Source organism: Calonectris borealis, chromosome 8 (assembly GCF_964195595.1).
Source record: "Calonectris borealis chromosome 8, bCalBor7.hap1.2, whole genome shotgun sequence".
Lineage (NCBI taxonomy): Eukaryota > Metazoa > Chordata > Aves > Procellariiformes > Procellariidae > Calonectris > Calonectris borealis.
In genome coordinates this window covers 33,892,453-33,908,743 of record NC_134319.1, presented here as the reverse complement: position 1 = coordinate 33,908,743, position 16,291 = coordinate 33,892,453, and the positions used below count along the sequence as shown (strand labels likewise).

At 49.6% G+C, this 16,291-nt stretch overlaps 1 protein-coding gene across 1 annotated transcript in view; it reads left to right on the top strand.

The window, feature by feature from the left end:
• Nucleotides 1-235: 235 nt before the first annotated feature.
• NMNAT2 (nicotinamide nucleotide adenylyltransferase 2) overlaps nt 236-16,291 on the top strand; it is a 31,513-nt gene continuing 15,457 nt past the window's right edge. The window contains exon 1 of the mRNA XM_075156955.1: nt 236-378. Within this exon, the coding sequence (XP_075013056.1) occupies nt 294-378 (85 nt within the window). The 5' untranslated portion in view covers nt 236-293. The remainder of the gene's footprint in view (nt 379-16,291) is intronic.

The window sequence follows — 16,291 nt, the reverse complement described above, 5'->3', positions numbered from 1 at the left end:
CGGTGCCTGACCGCAGCCCCCAGCCCCCGGGCAGGGGATGCACCGCCTGCCTGCCCCTGTCTGTGTGCCTCTGCCGGCTGCGTCTGCAAGCCTGCCCAGCCGCCCGCCCGTGCCCGCGGGGCTGTGCGTGCCCCCGGCCGTGCGGGGCGGGGGGCGGCCCCGGCCCCGCTCCCGCAGCCGCGGCGCCGCCCCCGCTCCCGCCCCGCTCCCTCCCTCCCTCCCTCCCGCCGCCGCAGCCGCACCGAGACACAAAAAGCGGCTGGGGCAGGGCCGGGCAGGGCCGCGCCGGCACCATGACGGAGACCACCAAGACCCACGTTATCCTGCTGGCCTGCGGCAGCTTCAACCCCATCACCAAGGGCCACATCCAGATGTTCGGTCAGTCCCGCCGGGCAGCGGGGCGGGGGGTGTCGCGGCTGCACCCCGGGGTGGGGGGTGGGGGAGGATTCGGGGGGGTGCAGCCCCGCTCCCCCCCGCCCCGGGGCACCGCAGCGCTGCGGGGGGGCGGGAGCCGCGGGGCCGGCCCGGCCGGGCGCTGTCCGCGGCGGGCGGTGCTGAAAGCGCCCAGGGCGGAGGCCGACCCGGGCCTCGGTCCCCGGCCACAGCGAGAGATGTCAGACATCCAGCCTGGGGTTATGTTCCCCTGAAGATAGCGGGGTTCCCCCCCGTCTGCACTCCCCTTGTCACCATCCCGCCCCCCCAGAGCGCCCGGGGTCGGTCCTGGCAAGGGCTGCGGGTGGGATTTGTAAGCTGCCCCGCTTGCCCGTTGGGTCTGCGAGTCTGCGGTCGCTGCAGCACTTTTCTATCCTCTTCGAGCGGGGAGGGAGGGAGGGACCCGGCCAAGCAGCTAAAGCTGGGTACGGCAGGAGTGAATAAAAATATAGGCAGTTAATTGAAATATTAGAATACCCAACCTTTAGATTGATAATAGGTCGAAGGAATCGGAAATGTCCGTGTGAGATGATTGATATTACTGAGCATCCGTGAGATGATCCAAATGACGGGGATGCTAGAATCACTGCTACAGCTTGTTCAGGCAAGACAAGAGGGAGGGAGGGAGAAAGGGATGGAGGAAGGGCAGTCTCTGTCAGAGGCAGTCTGACATGCCATAAATACTGACGGTTCGGGTAAAGCTCAAAATGCCTGGAGATCCCTACACAAACAGTGACTTACCTGGGGTGGGCAGGAGTCCTGTGAGGGTGAAGTGTCCACTGCAGACCACCGAAAAAAATGGGAGTGGAAAGATCAGCTCCTCTAATATCCCTTCTTGGAGTGCAGAGAGAGGAACCATCCTTGATGTCTGATAGGAGATTTGAGGCTGGGGAGCAGATGCTGAAGGTCTCATGCTACAGCTGGAGAAGCATCCCTGGGGTTTCTAAAAGCTGTACATAAGTTTCTAAGTGCAAAAATAATTTAAATCAGCTTGGGGTATTTCTGCGTCAGACCTTGTTTTCGTAGATCATAATGAGTTGGGCAGCAGGCTAGAAAATGATGGTTTTCTAGATGCAAATGATCACATTGTTATTCCATTTCATAAGTGCCAGCAAAATGTAGTCCTGGGCACCAATATTCCTTAAACTTCAAAAAAATCCTATTCCCTAAGCTGAAAACAATTGCAAATAACAAGGAACAAGAGGAACTACTTAAAAATAAAAACAATAATTAAATGAAATTACAGTGACTTGGTTGATAGAAGTGACTATCGATAAAACAGATTTCTGTAATTCACATTATTTGGTCCTAGATGATATTTTGATTAAGAAAAGTAATACTAAAAATATCAATGTGGCCCATATTCAGTGGACTAAAAACCAGTAACAAGATAAAATTTAGAAAATAAGGATCAGTCGGATATTGGTATGCAGTGGGTGTTTTTAGTAGCCTTTTTTTTTTTTTTTTGCTTAGTACTGTTCAGTATCTTTATCAGTGACCTGGAAGAAAATATATAATCCCTGCCGGTAAAAAGTGCCAATGACCCCAAAGTGAGTAGAATAGCAATTAATGATGGTAACGAGTCAGTTGTGCTTCCCGACTTGGATTGTTTGATAAAAAGGGCTTGTTCAAACAGCGAAGTCAAATGCAAAGTCATATGTCCAGCAAGGAGGAACGCACGTCAAATATAAACAACAGGCAAATGTCTTCTGCCAAACAGCGACTGTGTCAAGGACTGAGTAGTGATTGTACGTAGCCCGCTGAATACAAACTCTGTGTGACGCTGTAAATAAAGCAGCAAATGCAATCCTTGTAGATATAAGCAGGGCAATATCAAGCAGAAAAAGAAAGGTTGTATTATTTTCATGTACAGCATTAGCAAAACCCTTCTTGGAGGAACAGTAACAAGAATTACTTTAGCTCCGGAAACCAGGCTTTGTGGCAAGAGTCTAGAGAGGCTCAGTCTAGATCCATCCTTAAAGACATTAAGCAGCAACTTGATCATGGCCTTTAAGTAGCTGCTTGGGGGAGGGATGTGTGATACGTGATGGAAGGGGGCTCCTTTATTCAGCAGAATAAGGACTGGTGAGATGCCAGGAGCAGGTTTGGATCCCATATGACTTCAAACTACAAATATGCTGTGTGGTTTTGAGTGAAGCTAATCAAGTAGTAGGACAAAGTACTTGGGTACCCGATGGATTCTCCATCACCTGAAGGCTGTAAATCAAGACTTAGATGTCTTTCAGGAAGACATGTTTTAGCTCAAAGAGGATGGCTTGATGTGGAAATTTTCTATGCATATGTCCTGTACAGATCCTGAAATATAAGTCTTGAGGTACCTGATAGGGACAAATGAGTCTTCCACGAGAAAAGGACACAGAATGTAGCTTCTAAATCCCTGGACATTTTTGTTTGAGGAACACTTCCCCCCAAGTCTAAAAGAATAATCATGTGAAGCCATGGGAATCTCAACCAAAATCTGTGTTACTGGTTTAGCTCTGTGCTATACGAGTCCAACCAAAACAGTACTCCGTCCTGTAAATATTGCATTTCAAACAGCTGAATTTGTGCAAAAATATTGTCTTTATCTTTCAGACAGATATTTGGGCTTCGTGAGCCTGATAGGAGGATTTTTTGCTTAATGTAGAGAGATACAATTTCTCTATTTAACACATGGCACTAATTAAGCCAAAAGGAAGTATCAGATTTGCCCTGGTATGCCACTGCAGACATACCATTGTATGCCAACCATAATTTTTCTGATTCTGGATCTTACCATGTTTTATTCTGGCCAAAAGCCAACCTTTTCCCATAGGATTTTTGCCTGAATAGGAGATGGGTTAATTGTTTGGAAGTCTCTTCTAGTGGGGGAAAGGTTCCCACTGGGTTATTTTTTCCACCAGTCAAGTGAATTTAAGACTCAGTATCATTATCCTTGGGATTCCAGAAAGCTGGGATTCTGCAACCCACCGCTGACCCTCGCGTCTGTGCGGAGCTGAACTTACTGCAACAGGGCTCCCTCCGTCCTCTGCCAGTTACGAGGCTGGGTCACTAGGGCTCACCAAATGAGGTTGATTCACGTCTGTGTATATAAAATGAATACCATGTATATAAAATGAATACCACACAATTAATAATTAACATAAGATATATAACATATAATAAAAAAGTAGATGAGGTATGGTGCTGTACAACCATCCGTACCAAGGGATTGAGACAAACACCCACATAGCCCTGAAAACACTCCGAGTTATCTGTGGTATCAGATGTGCTTTGAGATATACTTATATTCTGAGTCACAAATTTGAGTTGTATTTTCTAGTTTTATGTGGCTATGAGAAACAGTTTAGGATGCTAATGTCGGGGGGAAGAAAGGCGGGAGGAGAGAAGAGGGCAGAGGTTGTTTCTAAAACTTGACGTGAACATTGGTGGCCTTTAGCCTGAAATGAAAATCCATTTATATCCTGAAGAGGCACAGAGAAGAAAAAGCAAATCCCATGCAAGAAGTCTTAATAATTGGAGAAAAATAAGATTCAGAACAAAGTCCTGTGTTAAAGCCACATGAAAACCCCACCACTGTTCGGTGCCAGGGAGCCCAGCTGCTCACCTCGGCTGGCAGACACCCAAACTCAAACCAATTCACCTTAATTTCCCACCGACGCTCGGAGAAACACTGAGCACGGGGTAGATGCTCAACCCTCCTCCCCTGCAGCCGGCTCAGGAGGGGAACCTCCGAGATGTCCCCGCGCTGGCTTCAGCATCTCAGTGCCGAACCCCTGAGGACAGGTGGAGCGGCACGGCACTGCCGGCCGCGGGATTTGCTGCCTAAAGAACATCTCCCTCCATCTTGGCCTCGCTGCAGTTTGCCTACGCCTGCCTTCCCGTGCAAGCGATGCCACCCAAAGGACAAAAGCCAACGAACCAATGTCAAAAGCGAAATCTAATCTGCGCAGCCCTGCTAACGCACCGAAGCCCGTGCTGGTGCTCTTCCAGCTGATGAGCTTGTATTTGCTTTGACAATTAAACCATTTCTCCACCTTGTCCTAGCTCAGGGAACCCCAACACAACGGTGTCCTCCTCCTGCCTGGGGTTCAGAGCATAAAAACCAAAGGGCAGCCCTGCAGAGCAAGGTAGAAAACCTATTTTTTTCAATCAAAAAAACACAGTTCACTTTGAAGGCGGCGTTGGGTAAAATACTGGGATTAAAAAGTCATCACCGTGCAAGGTCAGAGGCTCCAGGGTTTGCATCGTTCTCCCTCCTGGTATTTCAGGGTTGGAGAGGGAGCCAACAAACTGCCAGAGTTGGAGGGAAGATGTTGAGTGAGTTTCTTTGTAGCTCTGTGGGGGAAAGGGCTTGTCCTGTCCCGTGGATATATGTGAGAATCGGAGGGTTGTTCTGATGATTTCTGCAAACTGAAACATGAAGGGTTTGGTGGGGAGAGATGGTATCAGGTCGATCAAGATGCAGTGTTTTGATATTGATTTTTTTTTTCTATTTTCTTTTTATTCCTTTTTCTTAAATTGTAGAAGAAAAGGCCTCTCTGTAAATGCCCACGCTTCCCATTTTGGCACGGTAGACATTTTTTCTTGCCTTTGTAAAGTTCTGAAATTCCTCACAACCCATCCTTTCACGTGCAAACTTCTGGCTTCAAGGAAACGGCCTTGCTCACCAAACGCGGTTTTATTTCTGCCCAGCTCTAAGAGCAGCCTGACACAGCATCATCTCCAGGACTTGGCTCCCCTATCAAACCCAACCCTTTCTGACACGTCTCTGTCCCCCTTTCCACCTCTGCTCATCAGCCTTTGATTAGCAGAGCTTTATCGGGGATCTCCCTGCCCTTGCAGGGGAAGGTTTCAAGCCGTCCTTCCCCTCTCCCGGCTGCACGGTGCCCATGAGGTCCAGCGACGTGGAGGCTGGGGGCAGCGGGGATGCTCAGAGCTGGGCTCAGAGGCACAGTTTGGGTGACCCCCAAGAAAAGGGTTGGGATGTTATTTCACTCCATAAGAGGCACCTGGCTTTTTTTACAACTATTTCTTTTTTGGCACTATCATCAAGTGTTTGATAACAAATAGGTGATTTTAATCAAATCTGTAGTGTCTCAGATGTGGCCTTCTCATAGGGAGTCTCGGTACCTTAGATGGTTTCAACCTGTTTGGCCATCGAGGTTCCCACCCACGTCATTTCAAACAGTGCCAGGACCTGGACTTGCGCAGAAAAACATAGCTCGTAGATAGGGTGAATCTTGAAATTCAGCAGATCTCCACTATTTTTCCCTTCCCCGCCCCTTTTGTCTAATTAGAATTAAATTTGCCCTATATCCTATGTGCATCTGTTATTGAAGAAAGTTTATATCCCATCTAACAGCTGGGTAAAAAGCGTTTCTGATGGAAAACAATGAAACGTTTGAAAGAGGACTCTGCCATCAGAAGTAAAACTTTCCATTGCATGGCTTCTTAAGAAAATTTGAGCAATTAAAAATCCCAGCAGTCTGCTCTTTGATTATTCAGTGCAGCCCTTCGAGAGGAGCAGCGCCAAGGTCTGCCACATCACGTAAATAGGTTTTTGAGATAAAGGGTTGGAGTTTTGTAAGTAAAGAGGGAGGAAGAGGCAGGAGCTGAGGCTTTTGCTTATGGTGTTGTTTTAATATCCTGAATTTCAAGAATCGCTTTTTCTTATTTTGTTGAGATGACTGAACTGCAGAGCACTTTAATGAGAGCATCGCTGCCTGGGACGGAGCTGGGAGAAATGCGTGAGCAGAATGAGAGCTCACCTCTTCCCCTTTTGCTTAAATGCGAATATATCTGCAAATGACCAGAAGCAAAATGCCCCCCTCCCCACCCCCCATTTAGCAAAAGCTCATCAGGAGCTCGAGAGAGGCTTTGCCTCTGCCATCTGCAACGTGAGTAAGAAGTCAAGGCCTCTGCAAGGCTGCCTCCTGTTTCCATTTCATCTCCGGGCTGAAATCTGAATGCGTAATTAGCTGGAGCGATCAATGGAGCGAGAGTTGGGTAATGGGACTCCGGGAGGACGTGACGGACAGGGAGGGCTTGATTCAGCCCCGGTTTTGCTCCGCACGGCGTTGGTGGGGCTCGGGGACAACAGGCAGGGCGGTGGCGGGAAGGATCCGACCCGGGGCAGAGCCAGGACAGACGTTACTTGTCACCCTGGGTGATTTATTGGACCTGGGGAGCTGTAGCATCCGTGCTCACCTCTCAGCAGCTTTTTAAGTTAATTCTCTCCGGGCTCTGCAACGCCATAGCGGAGCTTGCGCTGACACCCAAGCTGCTGAAATCCCAGCAAACAGCCACAATCTTTCATAGCTAGAAGGGGTCTGGGAGGGTAAGACGTGGCCAGCCCGGCCAAGTGCTCCCAACTCAAAGCGGTGGCAGACGGCGAAACGGGTCAGCCCAGCCTTGTGCCGTGGGAGGGAGTCACCGACACGCCTCCGCTCCCAGCGCTTGCCCAAAACATGCCGAAACTGCAGTTTCTCGGGTGCTGTGCTGGGAGGACAGAGCAGCACCGGCAGGACGACAGCACCCATGGCTCTTTTGGGTGCCGTTATATATCAGTTAATGTCACATTCCCATCACTGCACCCCATACAGACTCTTTTTTTCATGGCCTTTATCACCGTCTTCCTGCATCTCAGGCATCTCATCTCCTCTTTATGACCCACAGAGAGGAGGAGTTTTCCCAAGCCCCAGATTAAACTCCATCAATAACTACTCAGGGATTCTTTTAAAATATTTATAAACTCTTAAATATTTAGCAGTATTTATTACGGTCTGCAAGACATTACATTGTCTCTATGACAATGCCACCTCCCAAAAATGTGCCACGTACCTTCTCTTACTTCCACCGACTATAAACAAACCCAGCAGTGAGAAATCCAGTCCTACAACCTCATTCAAGAAAGAAACAGGGGCTCCACTTCTGTTTAAAAAATGTTTGTGCTCGCCAAGATGCTCACACCTCCCTCATCGTCTTCTCCGATATTTTTTAATAGCAGCCCGTGCCATGGGCATGCCGAGGGTATCAATTAGCTGAACGCCAAACCCCAGCAGTGGCAGCCCACGTCTCTCATGCGACCTTGGGCAAGTCACTTAATCTCTCCCGACTGGTGCAATGGGGGGGACTCACGTCTCGGCTTTCCCTGCCAGGGTTTGTGTCGGGTACCGCAGCGATGGGGGACACAGGTAGGAGCGGCTCGTGATTAGACTGATCTTTGTGCATCTGAGCAGCAGCTGGCCCAAAATAGACATCCTCGCTCCTACATGCTCTGGCCTCCAAAATCCTTTCTGGCAGCAAGGCAGGGGCACTGCGAGGGGTCCCACGAGCTGAGGAAGAAGGTGGAGAGATGTATCGGAGATGGATCCGAGCCTGTGTCCCACCACTCGCAGCCGGGGGGCAAGAGGCAAGCAGAAAAAGCCCAGCTGCGTTGAATGTGCAGCACAGGTAACCTTAGCTCTAGCCTTAACGCTAGCCCTAGCCCTAGCCCTAGCCCCAGGGCCAGGGCCAGGGAGGTGGGGCAGCCCAAAGCACCTATAGAAAGACCCAACAACCTCTAAGACAGAAAAATCAGCCTAAGATGGAGGGCACCTCTGGACTTTGAGACGAGCACGTCCTCTCTGGCATTTATAACCCCTGAATGCAAGCGCTTCCCGCAGTGCCACCGGTGCCCAGCCAAGCAGGGCTGGATTTTTGGAGTGTCCTGCATGGAGAAAGCTGGGAAAAGTCTGCAGTGCCCATCACAGCTCCGAAAACAAACCAGGGCAAGGGCAGAGCTCTCATCCCCCCAAAGGATTGCTCACGTGTGTTGATGGTGTGCAGTCACGCCTGGAGAAGACAATCTAATTCTGGAGCACATTTTATTTCCTTTCCAGCATCAACTAGTTTCCTTTGGTCAACTTGAGCTGCTGGATGTAGCTTGGTCTTGCCAGCAGAAAACTGCTAAATCCATATTTTGGGAACAGAAGAACCTAGAGTCTTCAGAAATACATATTTTCAAGAGCCACTATAGGGCTCACGCAGGAGGAGATGAACTGGCATAGATCTGTTTTGGAGCGGGAGTAGAAGGCGGCAAACACAGAGGAGCTCCCCACGGGATGGGCGGAAAGCCCGTCTCTGAGCCAGGCAAGGAAGGACTTGCTCAGCCCCTGCTCCACAAAGATTTCTACTTTCATCGAAAATCCAACAGCCCCTAATTGAGCTTAAGCCTTCCCTAAGGAGATCACGTTTTGCTAGGGCTTATTGACAAGGGAAGTAAGAAAATCCAGTTTTCCCAGCGAGACCTCCCGAGCTGGGTTGGGGATGCCCAAAGGCATAGCTTTGCTTTTGGCACCTTTGCTTTGTGCAAAGACGTCGTTGTTTCTTCTTTCAGGGGAAAGGGGTCTTGGGAATAGATCTGCAAAGAGAGAAGGTTTCGCTGAGCCGTGCAGCCAGGCAAGACACGGCTGCGGTAACGGGAATGTGACATCCCTTTGGTGTCACCACAAGGCTGAAGTCCTTCCTTGGCTGCGTCCTCCACCCCGTACTGTCACCAGCATCCTCCCGGCCCTTCTGCACCTCCGTAGGTGGGATGTTTTCTGCCTGCACACTCCCGGCTCAGCCAACACGGATCCCTGCCAGGGTCAGCATCTTCGGATGCTTTGCCAGCAAAGACAAGCCATGGGTCAGAGTCACGGCGTGGAGGTCAGCCCCATGTAGAGGCAACCCAAGACCAGCAAAGAGCCGCCGGGCAAATGCTCCCTGTCTCTGCTACGTGGGGATTCGGGGGCTGTAAATCCTCCGCTCCTGGTAGGGTTGTGATCCTGCCGCGCGTCAGCCCGAAGGAGCAGCACAACACGCGCCGGGGTGTACAAAGCACTGCCTTTGATGTGCTACAACGGCTTGGAAATGAAAACAAACGGAGCGCTTGCACGGGGAAATTAGGGCAGCGGAAAACAAGCATGGAAATCTGTTGGAGTTTCTTTTTCCCCCCATTTTTTTGAAAAAAAAAAGGCACTGGATGAAACCAATTTCCCAGCCTGTGGCTGACTGCGGACTGGGACCTCTCCAGGGACGAACATGGAGGTGCCTGTCCTATTTCGGCCATGCCACCTGCATCCTGGTGGAAGCAAAATAAGACCACGGCAGGGTAATGAAAATATTCACCAGGTGCCTTTTGCTGCTACCCTTGCCCTGTCTGACCATATCTGTGGGCCCAGGGCAATAAAAATCATTTCAAAACAGAGCAGTCGGGACGATATGGAACACCCTCCCCTTTGCTTGCCAAACAGTTTATTTTTGCTCCTGATATTTAGACTCTCCCCAAAGCCAAGATACAGCCACAGAATATCAACTCTGGGCCAGATTCGCGCCGCAAATTGATGTCAGTTTACTGCGGGCGGCGCGTTTACATCACTTTGCATCAGCCGGAGAGCTGTTAGCCTCGAAAACCTTATAGGAGAGATGGATTTCAGCCGAAATCGCTCCAACCGCTTTCTGCCCAGCCCAGCTGCAGTGATGTTCACTCCCCTGGTTTGTACTTAAGTAAATCCCAATGCTCAGAGCGGCATTTTACACCGAGCACTGGCAAATGCACATTTTGGCATATTTCTCTCTAAAAAAATGAAGAAAATACTATGCTGGAAGAGGAAAACTCGCTCCCCTCCACCATGCACCACGTTACAACCTGCACAGCCCTTGCTGACTTACGGGGTGGCCGGCTAATGCACCAGCCAGGGAAAGTTTTCACTTCAATCTCGTGCATACAGATGCTCCTCTTACCTAAAGATGCTTAATCCTTCTCTGAGGGCATCTAAGCAAGGTGTTTCGGTGCTGTCCTGTGGCAGGGAGCTCAAAAAATGTCCTTCTTTACGTGAAGTCATTGTCCTCATCCATTTTTGTTTGCCAAGAGTTGCTTTTACCAGGTTAGATGCTTCCCCTCGCTTCACCAGCCCCAAGACTTCTAAGATGCCCGGGCAGCAGCTCTGGGTGTCAAATACCAGATGGAGGGTGATCCACCTTGGCAGGACTCGGATGCCCGTCCTTCAGGTGAGAGCCAGCAAGGTGCTGAGCACATTCCTCCTCTTCCCTGTGATACCAGGACGGAGACCTCTGGGCAATAAATTATATCGTGTCTCCTTAGAAGTGGTGAGAGTGACAGCACTGTGCTAATCACCCACCTGACAGAAAAGTAGGTCCAGGCCCTACCTGGAGGAGCTGGTGACAGCTTCAACTCAAGAAGCAGCTCCCCGTACTTGTCCTCACGTTGCTCACCTGATGGGCATTGCCTTCTCCTACCTGCTCCACCACAGCAGGGTGGGATGCTCCAGGGGGGAAAAGCACTTTGGCCTGGGTTGCTTTGCCAGGCTCTTCCTCAGATGCTTCTTCTCAAGCTCTGGGACCTGGAGGATTTCTTTCCAGGCTTCTGTGTGCCTTCTCACATGTGTCTTCTCAAGAACCTCTTGCAATACTCCAGTTCTGAAAAAAGAGGGGAAAATAGGATGCCTTCAATTTAAATTTCAATTTCAATGATATCAAATAGGCTATTCCTCTACGGCTTCATCTAAGAAACCTGGGTCACCTGGGACCAGTTAGGTCCCCTGCCCAGGCCCTGTCTTGTTGGGTCTCCAGCAAATGCTCTGCTATTTCTAGGTCAGCTCACTGTGACTCAGTCTTCAACCTTTTTCTTTTTGGTTTGTTTTAAACATCTAATTTCACTTTTCTGCCATGAAGCCAGGAGTGGTCAACAGATGGTGATAGAATGAGTCTCAATAGTCATCACTTGAGCGGCTCTTGGAGCTGGACGCTGGTGGGGGGCCTGGGTGGACCAGGAGGTGGGAGGGTCAGGTGCTGCAACATCATTTCTCTGGGGTCTTTCATAGCCTCCGCTTCCACCACGAGTTTCCAGATATTTGGTGGCCAATGCATTTTAGTGGCTATGAAAAGCCGTTAAAACAAATGTGCAGCCACGACTGAAGTCATTTAGCATGGAAGTCCCTTCCAAATTTGTTACTTCTACGATGCCTGGGTGCAGCTATGGACTAACGGGGTGGGGGGAAAAAGTGTAACAGAGCAATTAGCTTGGAGATGAAAATCATTAAACATTAGGGGATGTAATGGGATTTTTCCACCAACCAAAAGTCTCCTGGGCATCTGACTGAGATTGTCTAAGGGGCACTGAGCTCGTGGCAGGACAGGCTGTTTGGGTCAGTGGGACACGTTGGGATCTCCCTGGGGTTGCCTTGGGAAGGGTCAACTTCTGTCTGCCCCTCCTTCTGCTTCTTCCCAAAAGAAAAACCTCCCTTGAAGAGTGGCCAGGGCTTGTTCTTCTAGTAGAAATGTCATCTTGTCCCTCCAGGAAGTCCAGAGAATGGAGGTGCCAATGGTTTCCTCAGCTCTAACCAAGGTGCAGCTGTAGGTGATGGGTGGGTGAAGACGCTGGTTGGGGCAGAGAAAGTGGCCCTGGGGCAGGCAGGAGAGCTGGGCTCTGAGATGAGTACATCTCTGATGAATACATCCCTGATTTGGCATTCAGAGGTTGTTGGGTTTGGGGTTTTTTTTTTAAACACATATATACACACACCACTCAATTTGACTGAGAATAACTGCTGGCTCCTTGCCCGAGTCGGGCTCGGGGTAGGAAGCAACATTTAGGTCCTGCAAGTGCTGCTAGCTTGAGAATAAAACAGTGTGCTGGCGTATCTGGGTCACCCTCCCCTGCAGGAAAAAGTATTTCAGACAGCGGGAAAGCGCCTGCCTTGCCCTCGGCACCTCGTGGCCGCGTCCCGCCTCCCATCCAAGGATGTTGGAGGCCAAATTGCTCGAAATGAAAATGAGACACCTGGGAAATGGTTTTGCCTTCTCCATCACCCGTGGCTGTGCACCCTCCACCGCCCTGGCTTTCGGGGAAGAGCGATTAAGACTGTGCAAAACTTTCTTGCCTCCCTGGTACCTCGGGTGTGTTTTCGGAAGGCTGGTGCAGAGCGTGAGCGGGCTGCAGCTTCAGTCCCCCGTGGGGAGAAGGGCATAAATCAGAGCTGGCTGGGGGCATTCCTCCATTAAAAAAAAAAAAAAAAAAAAAAAGAAAAGGAAAAAGGAAATCTTAGGGATGCGGATGAACCAGGTACAAAGGCAAAGCAAATACAATTTGAAATTACACCTTGAAAAATTGAACATGAGGAATATTTGACTTCATTAACATCAATTTAGGTGATGGAGCAGTGCCAGAGGAGCCGAAACGTTGCGATTAAATATACTTAGTGAGAACCACCAAAAGAAACATCTCTTAAATAAGCACTGATTTCCTATTGGGGAAGCAGGATGCTATTTTTTCATTCAGTCTGGACAAAATCATCACTTATCATTTTTGTAGCCCTGAACCGTATCCTCTGATTGGTCTTTCCCCACCGTCATCTCGCGGGAAAGCGGTAGAGCCAAAAATATTTGAAGTGCATTTGCAGGGGAGGCGAGCAAAGCTGGGCTAGGGCAGCAGGGAGCCGTCACCAGTGCTTGGGAAGGGTCCAAGTGTCACCCCTGTCCCTTCCTTCCCCAACATAGCAAGGCTAAGGTCAACCACCGGCCGCTGCAGAGGGGTTGGGCAGGGAGGCATGGAGCCGGGGAACCACAGCTGAAAGCTCTCCACCGCACAAGCACGCTGCCAGTGGGCTAATGCACGTCTTGGCAGGGTCCATCGCTGGTAGTTTATGTCAACAATGTTTAAAAGCCATGCAAGGATGTCTGGAGCATTAAGGACAATTTACACCAGAAAAGAAATGAGCTTTTCTCTTCCAACACAACATCCTTGCATTCATGTTGCAGGCTATAAAGTGGTCATAGAAAATGAAAATACCAGAGGGTGTTTTCTGGGGTCCAGCGTGGTCTCTGGACATCACAGGTATTCGAACAGGCCAGAAATGGGCTGGGAAAGGGCTGGGAAGACGTGACAGAAGGCAACGACAATGAATGGGCCAGAAACCCAACAAACCGGCAGAGAAGCAGGACTGAGACTCCCGAGACTGATGGCTTTTCAGACCAAAATCTGCTCTTTCCCAGGCAAAAATCTTTGCACAAGCAGGGAGGGAAGGTTGGGAGCTGCGCAGATGGCTGACCGTAAGGAATATGGATGAGAAGAGGAATGCAAAGCTACTGCAGTGTCTTTGGCGTTAGCCTTGTCTGCAGGGAGACCATGAACTGGTCCCCACGAGCAGCATATTTTGCATGAAAGATGCAATAAATTTTTTAAAAAAAGGTCTTTTCTGAGAACATGGACCTGGGGGTTTGCAGGAAGCACCACAACATCAGAGCAACCACAGCAGCGCAAAGCAATGACCCACCAAACCCAGAAGAATGACCAGTGCCGTGCTTGGGTGTGGAGCTCCTCAGCTTAGCCTCACACCGTGCACAGCCCTGCTTCCTTCGGTTGGAAGACCCAAGGCCAGCAGAAGACCCAAAGGCAGAAGGAGACCCAAGGACAGAAGGAGACCCAAGGAGACTCGCCCTCTTTGTCCTTTTTGTGCCAGCCATGACCTCCATCCCATCTCACTGCCCTTGCTGCCCAACTCCTAGCTGCTCCTCACATGGAGCCATCGTTTCAAGATGCTGAGACCCCACACCTCCTCCTGCACATGCCAGGAGCACACGCCGTGGCAGGAGGCACCGCAACCTCAGCCTGGGGTGGGGAACGAACCACCAACATCTCCGGGAGCTAAAGCAGTTTTGTCTTGCCTTGTACAGAGGATGAGACTCAAGGCTCGCTGAGCTAACACGTTCGGACAGGCTTGGGCTATGGCTGCCTCTCGCCCTCTCCATTTAGCCACTGAAGAGTACGTCAGTCTAAGAAGATTCAATCTGTAAAAAAAAAAAAACAAAAAACTAAGCTTTAAACTTCATGAAGCAGCATCATGGTTGCAGTGCGGACACATCTAGATGCTGCAAACTAACGCCGTGATCTTGTGCCACCCTGAAGGCACGGGTACCACCTGCCCCAAATCCTCTGCCACCGTCCCGGCAGTGAGGGTGGCTGCTCCCCCCACAGTGCCAGCCCCGCTAGCGGCACAGCTCCTCTCCAAACGGGATTTGAGATGGCATTTAAGAAAACGCAATCTTTTTAAAGGCTTTTGCTTTGAAGTGGATGGCTGTGAAGGTCTGGCTTAGCTGGTGGTTACACAAACAAACGAGCCAGCAGAGCCGTGAGGGAGCGGGCAGAGCCGCCCAATGGACACAGCCCTGCAAGCAAATGGATGTGCTCTGCCCCAAAAACAAGTGAGAAGAGACGAATTTGGGACTTGAAGAGGTGCTCTGCAAGTCGTAGGCAAGGCAGGACCAGAAGGCAGGTCTTCCCATTCCCGGCTCAGCCCTCCTTTCGCTACACTTTCGCTTCATAGTCCCCATGTTTGCCCAAATGCTTCCCTTGCAGAGATATAATAGTCAATAAATATATTTTTTTTCCCATGCATATTTAAGTTCTGTTTGGTATTTCTGAGGTAGACCACAAGCTCTTGAAAACGCGGATCCCAACTTTTATATGTATGTATTTTGGAGAGCAGCATCGTTTTTACAGGTTTCGCTAAATAATATTGTGCGGGTTAAAAACCAAATGAACAATTTTGATGGTGACACAGAGAACAGTATCTCCTCCCAGCAGCACACCCCTCCGTGAGCATCCCGTAGGATCTGTCCCGCTGAAGCTGTTGGCCTTGCTGTAGAAACGGGCAAATACTTTTTCCGCCTGCAGCCACAAGAATTATACGGGTTTGCTTGGGTTTCCAATCCTTTGCATGCGTTTGTAGGAGATGAGCTGTTTTCTGCAGAAAAAGATGTTTTATTAAGGCAGGCGGCAGAGACTCGGCGTGAGCTCCTGAGAGGTGGAGCTGAGATGACGTGCCACCAGCATGGATCACATCCCTTGAAGATGTGGGCTTGGCGCCAGGCTGTTTAAATATTAACCTTGAGAAACTGATGGCCAGGAGAAATTGTTGTCTTTTGCCACCAAAAACTCAAGGCAAATAATTACCATCAGCCATCCCTGAGAACGTGAAGCGGAGGTTACGTGCGCGGAGTTCAGCTCGTCTTAAGAGTGAACTTTATAAAGGTGCCGAACGCGAAGGAGAAGGCGTGGAGATGAACGGATCAGTGTTTTTAATCTTCTTTTAGCAAGGAAAATCAAGTCGGGGCGAAGGAGGGAATAATGAGAGGATGTGTTAATTTAAAACTTGATGGCATCTTTTTTGTTAGAGAATTTCCTTTCTATTTTAATTTGCATTTTAAATTGCATTACGATATAAAAGTAGATGCTGGTCCCTCGATCTTGGCTCCTCTGGACACCCAAAGCCCTGGCTCGCCTGTGCGGCAGCGTGCGTCGGGGAGGCTCCGCTTTGGCTTTTCCAAAACTCATGCCTGGATTTTGTCCCTGCGTGGTGGCAACTGGCTCTGAGCGTTTCAGTTGTCTTCTTGCATGCGCTTCCAAGGCAGTCAGGATAGCCTTCCCGCGAACCTCCTCTGCGTCTAGGCTCATGCAAAAACATTTTTTAATTCCTCTTCCAACATCATGGCTCAATTCTTTAATTTTTTTTTGCTATAAAAATCTCTTGATGCATTTTTCTGTAACTTACACCCTATGCAGTCTTTTTTTTTTTCTAGAAGAGGTCCCAGGACATGGTTTGTGTGAAAGACGCCAAAAGAGCAGAATTGGGAAAAAAATGGCTTTTTTTTTTTCCTCTCCCTCTTGACTGATTAACCTTGAAGGCACCGAGGGGAAAGCCAGTAACATCAATGAAGGCGAGCACAGAGCATTAGAGAGGGAGAAGTGCTGCTGGTACCCCCTGACTCCTCTTCTTAAAAAGCAGAATGGAGAAGAAAGAGAATTTTTTTTTAC